Genomic DNA, 20,306 nt, shown 5'->3' on the forward strand with positions numbered 1-20,306 from the left:
GGACCCTTATATTGGGCACAGGAGGGGTACAGACCCAGGGACCCAGCAAGGGAATGGTGGGGACCCATTAAAATGGGCACAGGAGGGAGACAAACCTAGGGACCCAGCAAAAGAATGGTGGGGCCCCTTATATTGGGCACAGCAGGGGTACAGACCCAGGAACTAAGTACAGGAATGGTCGGGATCCATTATAATGGGCACAGGAGGGAGACAAACCTAGGGACCCAGCAAGGGGATAGTGGGGCTCCTATATTGGGCACAGCAGGGGTACAGACCCGGGAACTCAGCACAGGAGGGATACAGACCCAGGGACCCAGCAAGGGAATGGTGGGGACCCATTATAATGGGCACAGGAGGGAGACAAACCTAGGGACCCAGCAAGGGAATGGTGGGGCCCCTTATATTGGGCACAGCAGGGGTACAGACCCAGGAACTAAGCACAGGAATGGTCGGGACCCATTATAATGGGCACAGGAGGGAGACAAACCTAGGGACCCAGCAAGGGGATAGTGGGGCCCCTATATTGGGCACAGCAGGGGTACAGACCCGGGAACTCAGCACAGGAGGGGGACAGACCCAGGGACCCAGCAAGGGGATGGTGGGGCACTTATATTGGGCACAGTAGGGGTACAGACCCGGGAACTCAGCCACCAGAAACCAAACCTCAGTTTCGGTGACACCTCCCTGTTTTATCCTCCCCGGTGACCTCACCATTTCCACAATTATCACCGACCCTACAGACAACTCCCCCCCAGAGCTGACAATCTATATTGTTTGAACCTGTCACTGAAGAAACAATAGGAAAGCTGGGGAATGTTTGTGAGGGTAAACAGTGCGGTGAAAACACCGAGAGCCAGGAGGAGGAGGAGGAGGGGCGGGGAATCCTCAGGAACAGGTTAGGTCAGCTTCTCAGGTGAAACCACTCACCTCCACCTGTTCACATTCCTGAAACTGCAGCGCACAGCAACACCGAGCTCCATCTATCCCTCCATGGGTCCTCAGGAATAACTTCACCAACCTGACATCTACCTACCTGGGGCACAAACTCACCTTGCTACCCTCACCTGTGGATATTTACCTGCACTTCCCTGAGACCCCCCCATCTCATAGCGAGGGGGATTTATACAGCCACCATGGATAACATTCTAAGCCACTTTCTGCTCCTCCTGGCAGGTAGGTGATGGCGGTTTTGGCTGCGGTGGGATTGGGGTAGCTGTGTGTAGGGACTGCGTATTGCTGAGTTGGATTTTTTTAGAATAAGTATTGGTATGTTGGAGTGGGCAAAGGTAAGTTGTTGTTGGGGGGTCATCGAGCTCTGTGATTGGTTGGATGTGATATTCGCAGGTGTCAGCTTCTGAGAGGGAAAACCGCTGTGGGGATCATAAGAGGTGTAAGATTTATTTGCCATATCGGTGAATGTCTGTCCAATCCCTCACATTGGAACGGGGGGCGATCCTCCATAGATCTCCATAGAGGTGTGTGGCCTCCATAGATCTCTCTAGATCTCATATAAAGCCGATATGGCTGCTGAAATTGATGTGTCGTATCAAAAGATCAATAATTGGAGCAGATCAAGTCATATAATAGATCCCGGCCCTGTCCTGGTAATGAGATCCCCTCATAAATCTAGATGCCCGATAATAGATCCCCGGCCCTGTCCTGGTAATGGGATCCCTTCATATAATAGATCCCCGGCCCTGTCCTGATAGTCGGATCTGGTTGGGGTGTCCCCATAATCCCAGTGGGATTGTTTCAGATCCAGCGATGTTTATTTCCTCGATTGATGAGCTGTTACATAATATTGCTGATTACAGATTAGCCCGGGTGGATTATTCGGTGACACAGCAGTCATGGAGCGTAGTCACCCTGCACCGTTATACATTTAAAACTCAGCTCTGCATTCTGATTGGTCAGCCATTGTTTGCCACAGGCAGTTTGTAGGTTGAGGTGACAATGTGGCCCTGTGACCTTCCAATTAATTCAGTGAGGGACGAACAAACAATCAGCCTTGGTTTGTATATCTGGGGTATGGCTTGTACCATGGCACATGGCCCATCCAGAGAAAGGGCCCAATGTTTGTATTTTATCAGCAATCAATAAAGTTATTGACAGCTGAGATATCACATGATGTCCCTGCATCCCCCCCACCAGCCTGTAGGTGAGCAGCTTGGCCTGGCAGAACTGTCTCTGGGGTGTGTCAGTGCCCAGGAGCTGTGTCTTTGGCACACAGCCTCCGCCTAGACGTCACCTGGCACAGCTTGCCTGGGAAATGTGAGGCAGAACTCCGCTGGGAAGCATAATGATTGGTAATGTCGCCTAATTAGTAATCAGGAATGTACAAAACGAAGCGCGCAGACAATGGCATGACATGCTGATCGGAGTGTTGTAATAGCAGGAGGGACTGCCGGTGACACATAGCTACTTTGTGTGTGGATAAAAACAAAAACCAAATATGTCCTGCTATATGTACTGTGCTATACGTGACACACTCCGACCACTGCATTCTACACTGCACAGACCTTGGAGAAGGAAGCAGAGAATGTCCATGTGCCTTACATTCTTCATACACTGAGCTCTAGGTAGCACACTCATGTCTGCTCTATTCTGTACCTTGTGCGGTATATTTCATTGTCTATACTGTGTTATACGTGACATACTCCTGACTATTGCATTTTACACGGTATATCAGACTTTGGAGAAGGAAGCAGCGAGTGCCCATGTCTGTGTTCACCCATGTGCAGGTACATTCTTCATACACTGAGCTCTAGATAGCACACTCCTGTCTGCTCCACTCCGTACCCCATGCAATACATTACATTCTCTATACTGTGCTATACATGACATACTCCTGGTCACTACATTCTACACTGCAAAGACCTTGGAGATGGAAGCAGAGAATGTCCATGTGTGTTACATTCTTCATACACTGCGCTCTAGGTAGAACACTCCTGTCTGCTCTACTCTGTACGCTGTGCAATACATTACATTCTCTATACTGTGCTTTAGGTGACAAACTCCAGACTGCTCTGCTTTGTACCCTGTGCAGTATATTACATTACCCATACACTCTGCTTTGTGTAGCACACTTCTATCTACTCTACCTTTGTGCCCTGTATAGTACGTTACATACTTACCATATACTTTGCTGTAAGTGACCCTTTTACTGCTCTGCTCTGTACCCTGTGCTGTACATTACATGCTTTCCTTATACTGTGCTGTAAGTGTCACACTCCAGACCCCTTTACTTTGTATCCCAGCACATTCTCCATGAACTCTATGTAGCACACTTTCATCTATTCTACTTTTATGGAGTACATTACATATTCCATACACTGTGCTCTACGTAGAATACTTCTTGCTGTGATACTTTGTGCCCTGTGCTGTACTTTACATCTCACATACTGTGCTGTAGGTGACTCCACCACTACTCTACACTACAGAAGACTTTATTTTGTATCTTATGCAGTGCATTACATATTCCATACACTGTGCTGTACGTGACACACTTCAATGCTGATAAGCCCGGATGGAATATTCCTTGGCATTGGAGTAACAAGGTCACCCTGAACCATTGTGCAGAACAGGAAATTTAAACTTGGTGCTGCATTCTGATTGGTCAGGCCGGCTATGGGAAACTTGCGATGGTTTTGTCCATGGTTTGCCGTGAGCTGTTTGTAGAATATCACAATGTTGTTCTTTGACATTCCAGATGAGTGAGCCGTGTCCCTCGGAGTATCTGTCAATCTACTTTGTGCCCTGAGCTGTACATTACATCATTTATAATCTGTCCTGTAGGTAGCCCACACCTTTGTACACTGTGCTGTAAATTACATTCTTTTTACCTCTGAGAAACCCTAAAATAATTGTCAGGTGTCTAAAATGGCGGCTAAAATGGTCACCAGTTTCATGCAGCAATACTAAGCTGTGTTGGCCCTGGAACAATGCAGGTGCCATCTTATGGGAGGTCAATCAGCCACAGCTCAAGGAACCCCTAGGATCTTGTGAAGGAATCCCGGGGATCTACTGATCTCTGGCTGACAATGGCTGCTCTACACACTGTGCTGTTGGTAGCACATTTCATTCATACTCTACTTTGTACCCTGTGCAGTACATTACATACTCTTTGCCAGACTTGTTCTACCTTTTAACTCCTAAAATATTTTTCAGGTGTCAGGGTACCCCAGGTATATTCGTGTGCAGTACATTACATACTCTGTGTAATGTGCTGTAGGTGACACGCTTCAGACTGCTCTAATTTGTACCCTGTGTCGTATATTACATTCTCTTAAGCAGCCGTTCTCCACCTTTTTACCCCTGAGGAAGTGTTGGGGTACCCCTGCTATAATCGGTATAGACACCTTTTACCAACTGAAAAGGTCCTGGGTATTATGCAGCCGGCTCTGCCAAGTCGTGTTGGCCTTGGAACTATGCAAGCTCCATCATATGGGAGGTCAGTCAGCCACTGCTTGAGAAAGGCTGCTCTATACACTGTGCTGTAGGTGACATATTCTATACACTGTGCTGTAGGTGATACGCTGCAGACTGCTCGACTTTATATCTTGTGCAAGACATTACATTCTCCACACATTGGCCTGTAGGAAACCCACTCTTGTCCGCTCTTCATTGCACCCTACAGAGCAGTACGTGACATATTCTATATACTGTGCTGTTGGTGACACACTCCTGTCTGCTCTACTTTCTACCTTGTGCAGAACATGACATATCTATACCCTGTGCTGTAGCAGACACTCTCCTTTCTGCTCTATTTTGTACCTTGTGCAGTACATTGCATTCTCCACGGACTCTCTTATAGGTAGCCCACTCCTGTCTGCCTTACATTGTTCCCCGTGCAATATATGACATATTCTATACCCTGTGCTAAAGCAGACACACTGAAGTATGTGCCATATTCTATACACTGTGCTGGAGGTGACACACTCCTTTCTGCTCTATTTTGTACCTTGTGCAGTACATTGCATTCTCCATATACTGTGCTGTATGTAATCCTCTCCTGTCTGATCTACATTGTACCCTGTGCGGTAGGTGACATGTTCTATACACTGTGCTGGAGGTGATACGCTCCAGACTGCTTATATCTTGTGCAAGACTTTACATTCTCTGCACACTGGCCTGTAGAAAACTGACTCTTGTCCGCTGTTCATTGCACCCTATATTGCAGTACGTGACATATTCTATATACTGTGCTGGAGGTGACACACTCCTGTCTGCTCTACATTCTACCTTGTGCAATTATTGCATTTCCACATACTGTGCTGTACGTAGCCCACTCCTGTCTGCCTTACATTGTTCCCCGTGCAATATATGACATATTCTATACACTGCGCTGGAGGTGACACACTCCTGTCTGCTCTATATTCTACCTTTGCAGTACATGACAAATTGTATACACTGTGCTGTAAGCAGCCAACCTCTCTCTGCTCCACTTTGTACCCTTTCTTTCTCTTTTATGACATCCTTCCACACGGAGTGCCACCTTACAGAAAGTTGTTCTGAGCTCCACCCCTTTTTCTGTGGACAGAGCTGTAGGACAAGAGGCTGCCATCCCCTGAGCTTTCATTTTTATATTTTATTATTATCAGAATTTTCTTGCCTGCACTTCAATGTGTTTACAGTACCCCTAGTCTGGTGTTGGATGTCGATGCGTTTCTATTTTTCTGTCCTCCCAGGCTGTACAGATGAGGTCACAGAGATTGCAGATAAGTTTGTGTACAGGAAGCAAACAGTGATAATTGCTGCCCCTCCTTACTGTGAGAGCAGTTCCTGCTGTAAATACCACACTTTCCCACACTGATATCAGGTGTTTCCGTGTCTGGAGCTCCATGATTGGGGGGGGCAGGGAGACTTGGGGGGGCTGTCAGTGTTTGGGTGGGCTCAGTTCTGTACATAGGGAAAACATCCAAGAAAGTAATTGGTGGCGGGAAACTCAGGGGAGGAGCCTGAGTGAAAGGCAGCCACTGAGTGCGGCAGAAGCTCCTAGTGGGCGGGTCTAGATGAAAGTAAAAAGGACGGTAGAGAGCGTTGAGTGCTGTTATTTGGGGTCGGTGCATCATTTAGGTCGCTGCATGAATAAACAAAACTTTGCCCAGCCCCTTCCCACTTACATGTCATAACCCTCTACTCCTCTGGCTGTCTGTGCTGGTCCAGCTCCACCCTTTATATATTCCCCAAGAAAAGAGGAATCCCACCCAATAAGTTGCTAGATGGGTGGGTCTGCAGACAGGTTCTCTTTAAGAAAGAAATGTTTGTGTAAGATTCACACATAACACACTCGGCCAATTTCCCGCTTGCTACAAAGTCCACTGACGCCGCAGGGCCTGTAAACTGCTGCAATAAAACTGCAGCCTGGAAGATATTTCTTATTATTCACTTTAATGAGTTTGTTGTTCTTGTGTCACGTTGGGTCGGTGAGGAATTGGCAACCAATAGGAAGCTCAAGAAAAGAATCTGGATGGGAGGGGTGGCACTGGGAAGGGCGGGGAGAGTTCTATAAATCCCCCAATAATAAGTTCTATCCACATGAAGATTCCCATCGCTGCGCATGACCAATAGAAATGCTTCTAATAATATAATTCAGTCATGTGACCCTTCTCTTTTGGAAATCTACCTGGGGTGTCAGGATGACCCCTGCCTCTATTCTGGGGGAGTATTTATGTACATTACCTGGGTCAGACTGATCTGTAATCGGGGTCACTGAGCCTCGTTATTTCAGCCAGATCAGAACTTTGAAGAGCCCTGGCTTTTCTGCCAAGTAGCTAAACCTTTTACCTGGAGTCAGTTATACCTGAAAATTAGCTGCAATTCTCCCCTCCTATCTGAAGCTGCCCCCTGTAAGAGTTTCTCACTTTTAGAAGAAAAGGATGTTCTGTGGGTTCAGTTTTCTCATTGTATTGGTTTTAGCTGAATTATCCAATAAGGGGGGCACCAGTCACATGACACGGTGTAGAGCTCTACTAAAGCAGGTGAGGGAGAGGGATCGGTCACATGACACAGTGTAGAAATGTAGTGAGCAAGGTGAGGGGGGCATTGGTCACATGACCCAATATGCAGGTGTAGCAAACCAGGTGGGGGTTATCTTAGGGGGGCATCGGTCACATGAAATTTTGTGCACATGTTCACGACTAATTTGTCTTTTTCTTGTTTTTACAGCTGTGAACATCGCCTCCTGTCAAAGTAAGAACTCTCTTAGACTTTGTGGGATGGGGGGTGGAGGGCCCAATTTGTTCTTTTTATTTTCGGTTGCTGGGGGACCCTGACCCCACATATGTGTAAATATCACCCAATTTGAAAATGAAAAGGATCCCAAAAATATTGTTAAGGAACCCAAGTAATGAGGAATAAAATAAATCCAGAGCCATCTTTTACCTTTTATATTTTATAATTGTGGGTTTTGTGGGGCCCTCATGGTGCTGGGGGTATTAATCTGTGTTTGTCTTTGCAGTTCATGAGCGCATTGTTGGAGGACAGTCAGGAAGTATTGAACAATACCCCTGGCAAGTCAACCTGAGATACCTGTTGAGCCCGGCATGCGGAGGATCCATCATCGCCTCCCAGTGGATCCTGACGGCATGCCATTGTTTCCCAAGGTGAGTATGCCCTGTTTATGCCCACATCGTTGCAGGCATTGGTGCACCCCCCCAAATTTACTTCTACAGATATCACTGAGACAAAAAATAAGGAAAATTGTGCTTGGTGTCATCATTTCGGGTAAAAATTTAATATCTGGGCTCCTCTAATTATTGGGGGGGTGACGGATCTCCATTGTTAAGAAGCCTCTGGCCCTGAGCGCGGTGATTGTGCTGCATAATACAAGGTGATAATCTGAGCTATTGTTTCGGCAGGGAACAAGCTTTTGCCGATTATGACGTTATCGCTGGAACCACCAACCTGGATCCAACGGATCCCAATACCCAGACCGTGCTCATCGATACCGTCTACAGGAACCCGGCCTACAATGAAGACGCCTATTCGGGAGACCTCGCCTTGGTCAAACTGAAGCAGCCGTTGAATTTGGGTACCGCTGTGGGCATCATCAGTTTACTGGCTGCCGATGTGCAGATCCCGGCTGGCCTGATCTGTGTAGTCACTGGATGGGGCAACATCCGATCTGGAGGTAAGAAAGGTCCATGAATGGGTTTTGCCAGGGATGGGCTGAGGGTGCTGCCCAGAAGTCCAAGCCCTAAAGAGGGTGGCACCACGTATTTAAACTATATCATCGAGCAGTGGGGAACTCGGTGGAGGGTTGGTGGGAACCCTTCCTAATGGGTGTGGCAAGGGTACAGACTCGGGTAACTCAGTATGGCAAGGCTACAGACCCAGGGAACTCGGTGTAGGGTTGGTTGGTGGGAACCCATCCTAATGGGTGTGGTCCTAATGGGTGTGGTAAGGGTACAGACTCCAGGAACTCGGTGTAGGGTTGGTTGGTGGGAGCCCCTCCTAATGGGTGTGGCACGGGTACAGACTCAGAAAACTTGGTGTATGGTTGGTGGGAACCCATCCCAATTGGTGAGGGGATGGTATCGCTCAAGGAGAGGCAAATGGTTATGATAAAGCCTTTGTGCTGAGCTGCTGTAGTGGACCTGGATAGGTGGCTGGTAATATAAATATTTCTTCTGTGTCTTTGCAGTTGCACTGGAAAACCCCAAGCCCCTGCAAGTGGGAAGTGTGCAAGTGATCAGTTCCAGGACCTGCCAATGTCTACATAGCATTAAGCCCAGCAAGGACTCCATAACAACCATCCAATCAGACATGATCTGTGCAGGGTACAAGGAGGGCACTACAGACGCCTGCCAGGTATGTGAGAGAACTCAGAGGATCAACATCTTCGCTATGCTCCAACTTTGTTAGCTTTGCTCTGGAGTCAGACAGAATGCACCTCTGGGGAGGGGCTAAAAAAATTTTTTTATAATGTATTTTTTTAAAGCTTAATCAAACCACACAAAAGTCAGATATTAAGGGTTACCAGTCCTTAGATGTGATGGCTGCATTAGTATTACAAATTTCCTTTCTAACTTGGCAATCCTGCCACGTCCTGTCCTAAGGTGGCAACGCTTACACTATGTTGATGTGTTGTCACATTAGTGAGGATAGAAGGTGTTCTGCAGCAAATCCTTACCAATATAAGGATAGCCGCACTGCGGCTAAAGTATAACAGCCAAAGAACCAACATCTCTGTATGCCCCTCTTTTTTCATGATGCTTTAAGGATTGCCATTTCCAAGTCCCTGATAAATTTATTTGAAGCACTTGGTACCAATGTGTAAGTTGGAATGTCTTTGTCTTTCAGGGAGACTCTGGTGGACCTCTGTCTTGCAAAATCGAGAAAAAGTGGTACCAGATTGGTGTGGTCAGCTGGGGTGATGAGTGCGGGGCAAAGAACCAACCCGGAGTCTATATATTGCCCAGTGCGTACATTGAGTGGATCAAAGGAATTGTTCCGGACGTCCAAGTTGAAACTGCCATCATAAACCAGGAACCCACCCCTGAGGAAGAGTTGGGCTGCTGGGGGGCCGATGGGAAACTTTACCCTTACCCCAGCAGGGGCACCTCGGTTCTGGTTACTTTCATCTCCCTGCTGTTGCCCTTGCTGTGTGCCTACCTGCTGACCAATTTGTAGGCTCTGGACTGACACTCCCGACCATGGCGTGATCAATTACACAATTATCTCTCACGCCGAGATCCTGAGACTAAACTCTCTGTATCCTGTACAAATCTCCTGTATATGTAAAAATGAAGACAATGTTATACTGTACCCTTCCCCCTAGGGGCACCATCGCACATATCTGCATGTTCTATTTCAGTGAATTGGTCAGTACGGACTGTTATTTGGAATAAAGATGAAGGGAATCTGATGAAGACGCCTGGGAAATGCAGAATATGACAGAGACTAATTATTTGGCATTTTGAGACACAGCTCAGGTCCCCCACCGCTCTGGTGCTGGTTTCTGACTGAAAGGGGCACTAGCTCCCCATTGAGTGATTGAGATTCTGCTTTGCTTCTGTGATCTTTGGCTGCTGTACAATAGCTGGCCTGGAAGGCTTTTCTTTCATTAAAGGAAATGTAAATCTGAACTGGTTGACCTTTGGCTTGGAAAAAAAAGAATAAACTGCCAGTATCCTAAAATATGATTTTTACTGTTCACCTGTCCTATTACAGCCACTCCATGTCCATGTATGCACTTCAGCTGTGGATAAACATCATTGGTATGAAGCGTCTGCATGATCTACAATGGGGTGTAACACTCCTGTGTAATGTATCAACATTGCTGTGTGTAGGTGACACCAGGATCTGTAACAACATAGCTGCACCACTAGGGGGCAGAGCATTGAACCTTTATGACACTGCATTATAATAAAAACTAGTGCTTTAGAAAAACATAAAAAAACTTGAAATGACATCATGTTTTCTGAAATTTTGTGCATTGGCTTTAGTAGACATCTTCAGGTATGTGCTAATAAAATATATATATATATATATTATATAAAGTTCTATTTTCAAACATATAATGCAGCTCATTGTCATTCTAGGCCAGGCTGTCAGCTGCAATAAATATAATTAAAATGATTTTGCAAACTTTAGATGAATCCTGACTTTGCTTTGACTACAAACAGGTTGTTCCTTGGGGGTGGAGCTATGTACAGATCAAGCCCAGGATTGTGCAATCAGCCATGCATCCCTCTTCTGTAGATACGCAGCCCAATTATCACCCAAGGTACAAGGCTTAATGCAGGTAAATCAGCACACACCTTGAGATATCTGAAACTGACAGCTCCGTGATGACTTTAGGGAGTGACCATCACAGCAAGAGCTCTGAACATAACTAAGCCTGTTTAAAATAATTGCACCTGATTGGTCACAATTCACCTTAGTTACTTGGTAGCCTACGCTCCCCCCATCCCATTCCCATTATTTTTAGTGTTCAGGTTGTAGATGGGTTACTAAACTTAGGTACAACACCCCGGGGAGGACGGGTGCAGATCACATGATAGAAGGGACAGGTAGGTTCTCCTGCCACCCACTGATCCTTATATTAGGTTAGTGTTAGATTTAAAATAGAAATTGTGACCTACTCCTTTCACCATTCTAGCCTTTTGATTGGCTGTTTGTTAGGCTTGAGCATTTCTTCATCCAGAGACAGTGCTCCAAAAAATTATAAAAAAAATGGGCAGAGCCAGGTAGCACTGGGCCAGGGGGTGAGGAGTGGTATCTGGCACTTTCACCTGAATAAACACAATGACAGACTCTAAAGTATATCCTGCTTGGGTGTTTACACTTAGGCCCAGTGGTGGTGCTGATGCCCTGTGTATGTCTCTGCTGTATTTATGTTGATTTGCTTTTTATTTAAAAAAAAAAAAAAAAAATAGAAAAATCAAACGCTGAAAGGTTCTTTTTTTAAAAAAAAGTGGTGGTACATACAGACATGCAATGGCAGCGTCGCCCTGCAGAGGGCAGTGTGGCACAAAAGAGAACAATAACAATCATTGTTACACAAGGATTCACAAGCTGCATCGGTGTGACATTTTATTATTTTTTTTTTAAGGTTTATCCACATTTTTTGTATCTGAAAATATATTGTCATCATCTCTTCTACGGCCATGTATACCACAGGGAGACATCAGTCACCCTCAGCATGGCCGCCTTGTGGTTTAATACAGAAAAACTTCTCTGCACATTACAAAATAAAATAAAATAAAAAAGGTCTGGTGTGCAAAAACCTCAGCATGTTATGCTTCGGGTCTGGCACAAAGGGGATATTTACAGCTGAACTCCAGGCACGCTGTAGAAGGGAGCTGTCTTAGCTGCTGTGGATTTGTATTCAATGCAATTCTGAGATTTGCACAGCTCTGCTACACCAATCAAATCTATAACGCTTCCAGGTCCCTCCCCCACCTTGTGATTGGACAGTAAAAGGGAAAAGGCAGAGTGAGGAGATCATTGCTGCCCCTCTGCTCTTTCAGCACTGATTTGCCCATTGTGTAGATTCTCTCTGCCGTTGCCTGAGCAATGCTGTATGGGTGATACCAAGTCACATTAAGATATTGCTTGAATTAATAATAAGTCATATATTCACATGGAAAGATTCTGTACTGATGTCCCTCAACGTGTGTCTGGGGTTCAGCTTTAAAAATTGCCTGCAGAAGACCAGACCTTCATACCGGCCTATCCCAAAGCCCGTGCCTCCAATCTAGTCACATACTGAACTGTGGCCCCTTATAGTTAACACATTACTGGCACAGTTGATGCCTGGCATTGAGGTCCCCCACCAACGCACATTGCAGACACCACACTGGAAATGTCAGATCCCTGGATTCATCTGCTGCCCCCTACTGGATGATGATGGAGGAGCCAGTGGAAGAAACCACATGGGTGGTGAATAGGAAGATACATGAAGATTCTTCATGCTGGCTTAGGTCTGGCACAGAACAAGGCCCGGGCAAAGGAAGGGGCCAATATTTAATGGTCTCTAGAAAGCAGTGTCATATCAAACCTCTTCCTAGAACAATACCCATTGGTTATTCCCCCCTCTCATTATATTCTTATAATAGAACCATTAAAAAAGTAAAATCTTTTTGTCTTGTAACCAGAAATAGGGCTGTCCAGGATCCAGCAGAACGTTTCGAGACTACAACACAAAAATCAGTAACGCCAAACCAACCAATAGAGTTCCTCCAACCGGCAGAATTTGTACTCTGTCCCCTCGGCTGTACAAGATCGGCACCTGAGACCATTCCGGGGAAGAAGCCGGAGGGCAACGTCCTGTGACCAATGTGGTTCTCAGGCTGAGCTCAGGAGGTTATTTCTTGGTGGTCTTCATTATTTTATGTTTCGGGGGAGTCCATTTCAGGTTTTGGGAATCCACTGCAAACAGAAACAAGCAAAGAGAACAGGTCAGGGTGACACCATACAAAATATAGGGGGAAAAAGATGGAGCCTAAAGGGACCCATCCCTATTCTGGATATGTAACCAGGAAATTATAGAAACCACTAGACTGCGCAGAGCTTCTTACCAAACTATTACTTATTTCTTATAAAGAACCCACCTGGAGTAAGAAGGAGCAAGGTGTAAAGGAATGGCATTGCGGGAAACCTGGAATCTGATTTCTTTTCCCGTCATGAATTATATGAATTGTAGACAGACACAGCACCTCCTTCCTATTTTTCATAGGAATCACAGAGACAGGAAGTGAGAATATAAAATCTCAGTGGGGGCCCAGGTGAAATATTAAAGCAGAATATTTACCCAACTGCCTTAGCAATGCCAAAGTTAAGTTACAATGTATTCTGGGACTTGAGGTCCTTGAGCAGGTGTATGTCTTAATGTATGAATTGTAATTAATTCTCTTCTGGACTATAATGCAGGAGAGTGATGTGTACGCATCCCATTGGCCTTTAAAGGGGTCCTATAATGTTATAGTCTTCTGATGCCACGACATGAGAGGAGGTAATAAGATCAGTTAGGTGCACAGAGATTGGATTGTGCTGATCTATCTCCATTGCTGGAAGAAGAGCAGCTTCAAGCAAGTACTGTACATGGTAGTTTGGTATTTCAGGGGTAAAACAAAATACATTTTGGGGTAATCTAAGGAAACCCCCATGTCTTGGTAAGGGGCATCACACTGCTGACCTGTAATTGGAGGCTTCTTATACTGAGCGCTCTTGAGATGTTCCTCCACCAGTTTTGGGGTGACACATATCACATGCTGTCCCTTCCAATATTTCACCATGTTCAGTGACTGCAGAGTGCCTATGATGTCGTTCTGAGTAATACTGGTCATGCGGCTGAAAGAGAAGGAACAATTATGTCACATTTTCAAAATATAAAGAGACCAGATCACTGACACAACACTACCGCAGCACTCACCTGAGGTCCTTGATGGATAAGGTCCCTCGGAAGTCCCGCAAAATCTCCAGCAGCACCCAGGACCAGTAGCTGCGGTAGCTCAGTTTGCCCAGATCGGACAGTGGCTTTTCTGGAGAGCCCACAGTGTTCTCTAGCTTGGAGAGCTCCTAACCTCGAGAAAGAGAAAAAGATCAATTAAATGAGCAAACATAATAAATATTGGTTCAAAGGAAATATTTACATTATGCAGACATTGTGGCAGCATGGTGTTTCAGTGGTTAGCACTCCGCCCTTTGTAGAGCTGGGTCCCAGGTTGGAATCTCAGCCAGAGCGATATCTGCATAGAGTTTGTAGGTTCTCCCTGTGTCTGTGTGGGTTTCCTCTGGGTACTCCGATTCACTGGCACATTCCAAAATCATGCAGTTAGGTTAATTGGTTTCCCGTCCAAAACTGACCATAGACTGTAATAATGACATATGTCCATAGTAGGGACATTAGATTGTGAGCGCCTTTGAGGGACAGCTAGGGACATGACTATGGACTTTGTACAGTGCTGCGTAATATGTTGGTGTTATATAAATAAATGTGTAATAAGAAGAAGAATGAACCCCCCCTAGCGCAAATCCCGGGTGTGAATTGGGGTGGATTTCACTTGCACAAAGCACCCACACTCCGGGTAAGTTTAGAAGCCCCCCCCCCCCCCAATGATGCCGAGACGTTTCGGAATTGGGGGGCGTGGCCGGGCGGGAAATTTAAAAGCAGATTACAGAGTAATCCGCTTTTTATTACCACCCGGGGTCCCGGCCACGCCACTGCTCGCATCAGCGGTGAGATGCGAAGCACAATGCAGGACCACACAACATATAATACAAATAAAAAGTACATATTTTAGTGCATCAAACATCTTTGCGCAGTGCCCTGATTTACATTTTGTCCACTATTATCGCTGACCTTAGGAGTTAATCCTAAGAATTACAGGCCCACAATATAAACAAAAATTTTTATGCAAAAAAGTTAGGATCACTTTTTGCATCAAAAAACTGACAGAATTAGGCTGTGTACACACTTGCAATTTTTGTCGTTGGAAAGGATCTTTCACGATCCTTTCCAACGACAAAGGACTACACGATGCATGAATGGTGCTGTACATACTTCTCTATGGATTCCCTTTCATTAGGATCGGTCGTCGTTCATCGTTCGTGGATCCGACAGAATGGTCGTTCAGACGATGGACGACGCCGACTGTACACACGCCAGATTTTCACGCGATATCTGGCCGATGCCGATTATCGGGCGATAAAAATCTGACGTGTGTACGCAGCTTTAGAACGCTAGGGGGGTTAAGGAGCCATGTAACAGAACAAGTCCCAGGGCACATTGTGGGTTTACTAAGTCAGTAGTACGGTAAAATGTTCTACTTTAATATTTCATTCTTACTCCAGGTATGAAATTTGACTTTTATAGAGTGAAATGTAGAAGCAAGATTTAGGTAAATAGCAGTGCGTGATTGCATAGAGTTTGGTAAAATGTTCCTGGCGGTGTAGTGGTTTGTATCATTTTCAGGTTACAGATCTAGAATGGGGATGAGCTCCCTTTGTTCCAGGAACCATATCTTGGCCTGTTCATAGGGTCACCCTGATCAATTTTGCCCCTTGTTTCTGTTTACAGTGGATTCCCCTTGAATGCACTTAATCCCCCACCCCTACATACTAAATCATAAATAACTAAGACCACCAGAAAATGACCTCCAGAGCTCACCCTGATAACTAGAATGGTCACCCACCATTTCATACCGTGCTCGGTCATTCCCAATATTTATGTATGTGACACTAATAAGAAGGAAGGCACTTACTGAAAGCGATGAGGAACTTTCCATAGCCGCGCCTCTGATATGGTGGGAGCGTTAGGATACAAGCTACGTTATTACCATCCGGAGACTCCTTTTCCTGAAATGATATAAAATGATATAAAAAGTGAGGGCACATGGAAAATGGAAAGGAGTTTACCAATATCTTCCATATACAACACAAAGTAGAGTTTGTGCTTTAAATGGGAGATCAGTGATATATAACTCGTGTAACCGCAGTAAACTTCTGATTGAAATGTTTGTATTTCGGGCTCATAAATTACTCGTATTGTTCTTTGTGTACACATTGAACCGCCTCTCTGATGGTTATCATACGCAAGTGATTCAATTACAGTAAAAATATATGAAGAAAGCTCCGGGTTTTTTCTTTTTATGTCCCTCTAAGGGGTTTAGGAATGAAAAATACAACTACACCTTCATTCACCTGAAGCTGTCTCCTTCTATCCCACGTTCTCAGTATTTTGGACTGAATGGGAGACATGTTAAAGAGGGGTGCAGAGTGTCATAGGCTCTTCTCCTGAGCAAGGTACCCTGCACACTGTGTATTGATTGCAGTGTGGATGTTATGTTCTGCACATCTATATCAGGGTTCCTCCAGAGGTTGCTGGGTGTTTCTTGAGCAATGAGTAGTTTGCACCTTTCAGGTCAGTGTTAGTCACCCAAATGATTTTTTTGTCTGTAAGGGTGACATTCTTCCCACTGACCACCACACTAATGTACTGTGAGCTGTGGATATAGTATTTATAGCAGGGGTTCCATGAAAACCTGAAAGTTATTTCAAGGGTTCCCCCACATTATAAAAGTTGAGAAACATCGATACATTCCCATCTTGTGTATTATGGTGGAGTTACCTTGGAAAAATAACCAACAATGTGGGCCCCTTGCCGGTCCACTTCAGTCAGGATGTAGAACACGAAGGGCTCCACGTCAAAGTACAGGGTTTTGTGATCGAGGAAGAGCTTGGCCAGGAGGCAGAGGTTCTGGCAGTACACCTTGTGGTCTTTCCCATCCACCTCATACACGGAGATGTTATTCTTTCGATAGATTTCCTTCCCTGGTGGCTGCCTCCACTGACACAGGCCCTGGAGAAACAGAAAACAATAATAATAAATGGAGAATTTAATATTATTATTATTAAAAGGATATATATAGCGCCAACATAGTACACAGCGCTGTACATATTAGATCAGAAACTCTACACTGACATATGATAGGACAGTGGTCACCAACCGGTGGTGCGTGAGAAAATGTTGCGGGTCCGCGGCTCTGGCCGGCACACCCCTGAGCGGGCTCATGAGAAGGACCGCAATATAAAGTGCACATTAACGCCGGCTGACATGTTTTTATGAAGGAATGGAAATGCCACCTACTGGTTGGATAAAATTGCATAAAAAACTTCCATTGCAAATTGGCACCCACCGTTTCCTGAATAAATTGTGAGGACACTATGCAGAGTACACAAAGTAATGAGAACCTCAACTTAGAATTTTATACTTTGTGATGTGTTCTCTTCATGTAAGGGTACTAGACAGTATCCAAGGCCATCTACAGCCCATGAGGGGCCACAGACAGTATTCCAGGTGAACTACAATTCATAAAGGACCACAAAAAAAAGTATCTCAGATGACCTACTGCTTGTAAGGCGCTAAATACAGTAATCACGGTCACTTACAGGCTGGAAAGGATCATGGAGAGTATTACAGGGGCTCCTAGAGCCGTTAGAGGGATATGTATAGAATTCACAGTAACCTGCAGTTTGTAAACGGCCATGGACAGCATTTTAATCCACCTAAGAATCAGTAAACTTACCAGGTGGTAGCGATAGGTTTTCTCGAATTTCATGTATTTCAGGCAGTACTCGCACACCCAGAGTTTTGGTTGCTTCCCATAATCCTCTGGGAAAGGAGAGAAGTACCAAGCGTCAATCTCGTAGTTGCCAATGTGGATCTTGTCTACGTATTTGACTTTTGTGATCTGAAGAAATAAAATAAAGAGACAAGGCTTGAAGCTGCTGCAGACCCAGTAAACATTATGATAGAAGTGTTAGTGATAGGGGATCACGTGCCAATTAAACTTACCGCTTCATGTTCCTTCTCCAGTGCAGCTGTGGTGGGATCCATTTCGGCATAAGTCTGGAAAGAGATTGGACAGATTCGTCAGAGCTGCACCAATCAAAGTCAATGGTGGGACACCATCACATTCTGTTAACAAAATTCCCCATATGTATTGCATGACGAGTTTCCTCCAAAGAGCACCGGTCATGTGATCTCCGGAGGGTTGGGGTATAGCACAGGTTCCTCACCTTCTGAACATGATTAATCTCATCGTGTTTCCTCTTCTGATTTCTGGTGATTTTCCTCTCCGGCTGCTCTGACAGCTCATTTAGATATTGGTCGGTGTTTTTCTGAACTGCGTCCTTTGCCGTCTTGGTCAATGCCAACCGGTTCTTGTCCACCCATTCATCCAAACGCCTGTTAACTAAAGAAGATACAAGACTTCATTAAAAAATGGAAAGAGCTTTTAGGTCTCTTTTTTTAAAAATGCAAAATGGCTTTAAGCTGAAGCATCATGGTAATATTTTACATCCCCCTCCGCTTCTGCTGCACCAATTCTGTGTATTGGGTGTGTTTCATTCTGGAGGGATGGCATTCATAGGTAGAAGCTAGGTTTGCATGCACACTGATCTAGGTAATGCCAATCATTCAGCATTGAAAGAACTGAACTCCAATGAATGAAAGGTGTTGGGCAAGAGGATGCTGGATGTAGTCCAATCAGGAAATACTGCATGAGATCTGACATACAACTAAACTAATAAAAGGAATGGAGGAGCTCAGCTATGAGGAGAGATTATCTGAACTGAATCTATTCTCCCATATAAACGGTCCATATAGAGAACCTATTCACTGTAAGATCATTACAAAGCACAAGGGGGCGCTCTTTGCATCTGGAGGAAAAGAATGACAAGGATAAGGAAGGGATTCTTCACTGTAAGGTCTGTGAAAATGTGGAATCGGCTCCCTCAGGAAGTAGTTTCAGCAACTACTATAGATTGCTTTAAGAAAAAGCTGGATGATTTCTAGAAGCACAGAATATAACTGGGGATTAAGGATTTAAAGTAAAAATAACAGAGACTGCTGATACAGGGAACATCCGATTGCCTCATGGAATCGGGAAGGATTTTTTCCCGTTATAGCAAATTGTACCCGGGGTTTTTTGCCTTCCTCTGGACCAACTATGTCCATAGGGTTTTATATGCGGGATATGTTTATTTCCCTAGTGGTTGAACTTAATGGACTTATGTCTTTTTTCAACCTGAGATGTACCTATGTATATACCATACATACATGTCAAATCTCATGGCAAGGAAACAAATCTGTAATACTTACAGCCCACATAATGTACGTAAAACTCCTCTCGTCCTTCCTGTTCATTCAGCCGGGATTGGATGACCTCTGCAGAATCTGTGGGAAGACACAAAGGTCACACTGGGGTCATACATAATGTATGGGTGGCTCAGCCGTGTAGTCAGGACAGGTACTCACGCCAAGTGTTGTCAGCTCTCCTGCACAGGTAAGTCTCCCCGATCTCTACAGTCACCTCAGGATCTCTGGCACATCCTGCCGAGCCACCGGTGTCACCTCTGGACACAACCTCGTCATCTTCCTCCTCTTTAACGCTTTCTTGCTCCAGCCCGTCCTCCTGGGAGGGGAGGGCATTGTGCTGATTGTCGCCGACCGCCACGGTTTCCAACTTGTGTTCGTCAGGAACAGAATTGTCCATTGCTCGCCCAGGACCTGAGGAAAGAGAAAGAAAGAATGTGAAGCCACTTGTAGATATATAGGAAACCAGTGAGTTATGCAGCCCACAAAACCATAACTATTGTATAGCCAAAATATCATGTTTTGGGCAAAGAGATACACAATAGGTGCTATTTGTGTGAGGTCCTGCCAAAAATGCCTGAGTTCTGGCTGTTGGCCTCATTCAGGGGATTCAATATTTGCAGTCAGTAACCTGAAACAAGCCTAATAATGTTTATTTACAAAATGCAGGCGCAGCTAAGATGCAATGGATATCAATGAGAAAGAATAATCCAGATACAACACCAGGGAGTGCGGGAAAGGAAACAAACCTCATCCTGTGTACACAGCACACAATACTAACATGCAAATAGCGGACAAGCCTGAACATACAATACACAGCTTGTGTTCACACCAAACCCACCGTGCCGGAGTTTATGAACTTTCCGGGCTACACTATGGACGCAGCCCCTTTGATATCCTTCCTCCAGGTATGTAATGGCTGTCTGGCCTGTTAGATCTTCCCTATGGAGCCATTCTTTCTTGGGTGATTGTCCTAACTTTTCCTCTGCATATTCGCTTTCCTTCACCCATCACCCCAGTGACTGTATACACAATGCAGACATTGTGAGATTCCATTACACACGGAAGGGATTTGGCGTACAATGTTCTGACCATTGTGTTGCTCTTAGTTCTCCTTGCTGGAGGTGAAGCTGCGCCTGGGAACCTGCAATGAAAGGATCTCCCTGGCACATCGGGCAATGCAAGGATCTCCCTGGCACAT

At 45.2% G+C, this 20,306-nt stretch overlaps 2 protein-coding genes across 2 annotated transcripts in view; one reads left to right on the top strand and one right to left on the bottom strand.

The window, feature by feature from the left end:
- Positions 1-918: 918 nt before the first annotated feature.
- Positions 919-10,595, top strand: LOC140334853 (prostasin-like). Its single transcript, XM_072417119.1, has 6 exons — positions 919-1,173; positions 7,168-7,191; positions 7,460-7,604; positions 7,860-8,131; positions 8,645-8,811; positions 9,304-10,595. Exons 1-6 carry the CDS (start codon positions 1,134-1,136, stop codon positions 9,631-9,633), a joined length of 978 nt encoding a protein of 325 aa, XP_072273220.1. The 5' UTR covers positions 919-1,133; the 3' UTR covers positions 9,634-10,595.
- A 930-nt stretch (positions 10,596-11,525) lies between these two features.
- The window catches only part of KAT8 (lysine acetyltransferase 8), a 10,255-nt gene continuing 1,474 nt past the window's right edge, over positions 11,526-20,306 (bottom strand). The window contains exons 2-11 of the mRNA XM_072417117.1: positions 19,268-19,519; positions 19,112-19,186; positions 18,028-18,203; positions 17,804-17,857; positions 17,535-17,699; positions 16,577-16,807; positions 15,711-15,804; positions 13,880-14,030; positions 13,643-13,797; positions 11,526-12,876 (exon numbers count right to left, since the gene is read on the bottom strand). Coding sequence (XP_072273218.1) covers positions 14,026-14,030; positions 15,711-15,804; positions 16,577-16,807; positions 17,535-17,699; positions 17,804-17,857; positions 18,028-18,203; positions 19,112-19,186; positions 19,268-19,519 — 1,052 coding nt within the window. The 3' untranslated portion in view covers positions 11,526-12,876; positions 13,643-13,797; positions 13,880-14,025. The remainder of the gene's footprint in view (positions 12,877-13,642; positions 13,798-13,879; positions 14,031-15,710; positions 15,805-16,576; positions 16,808-17,534; positions 17,700-17,803; positions 17,858-18,027; positions 18,204-19,111; positions 19,187-19,267; positions 19,520-20,306) is intronic.

This window comes from Pyxicephalus adspersus, chromosome 7, assembly GCF_032062135.1.
Source record: "Pyxicephalus adspersus chromosome 7, UCB_Pads_2.0, whole genome shotgun sequence".
Taxonomy (NCBI): domain Eukaryota; kingdom Metazoa; phylum Chordata; class Amphibia; order Anura; family Pyxicephalidae; genus Pyxicephalus; species Pyxicephalus adspersus.

Excerpts from the sequence above, each read along its gene's own strand:
- LOC140334853 (XM_072417119.1), top strand. The coding sequence starts at position 1,134 with ATGGATAACATTCTAAGCCACTTTCTGCTCCTCCTGGCAG. Across the intron at positions 7,192-7,459 it reads GAACATCGCCTCCTGTCAAA|TTCATGAGCGCATTGTTGGA; the intron begins GTAAGAACTCTC and ends TTGTCTTTGCAG. Across the intron at positions 8,812-9,303 it reads GCACTACAGACGCCTGCCAG|GGAGACTCTGGTGGACCTCT; the intron begins GTATGTGAGAGA and ends TTTGTCTTTCAG.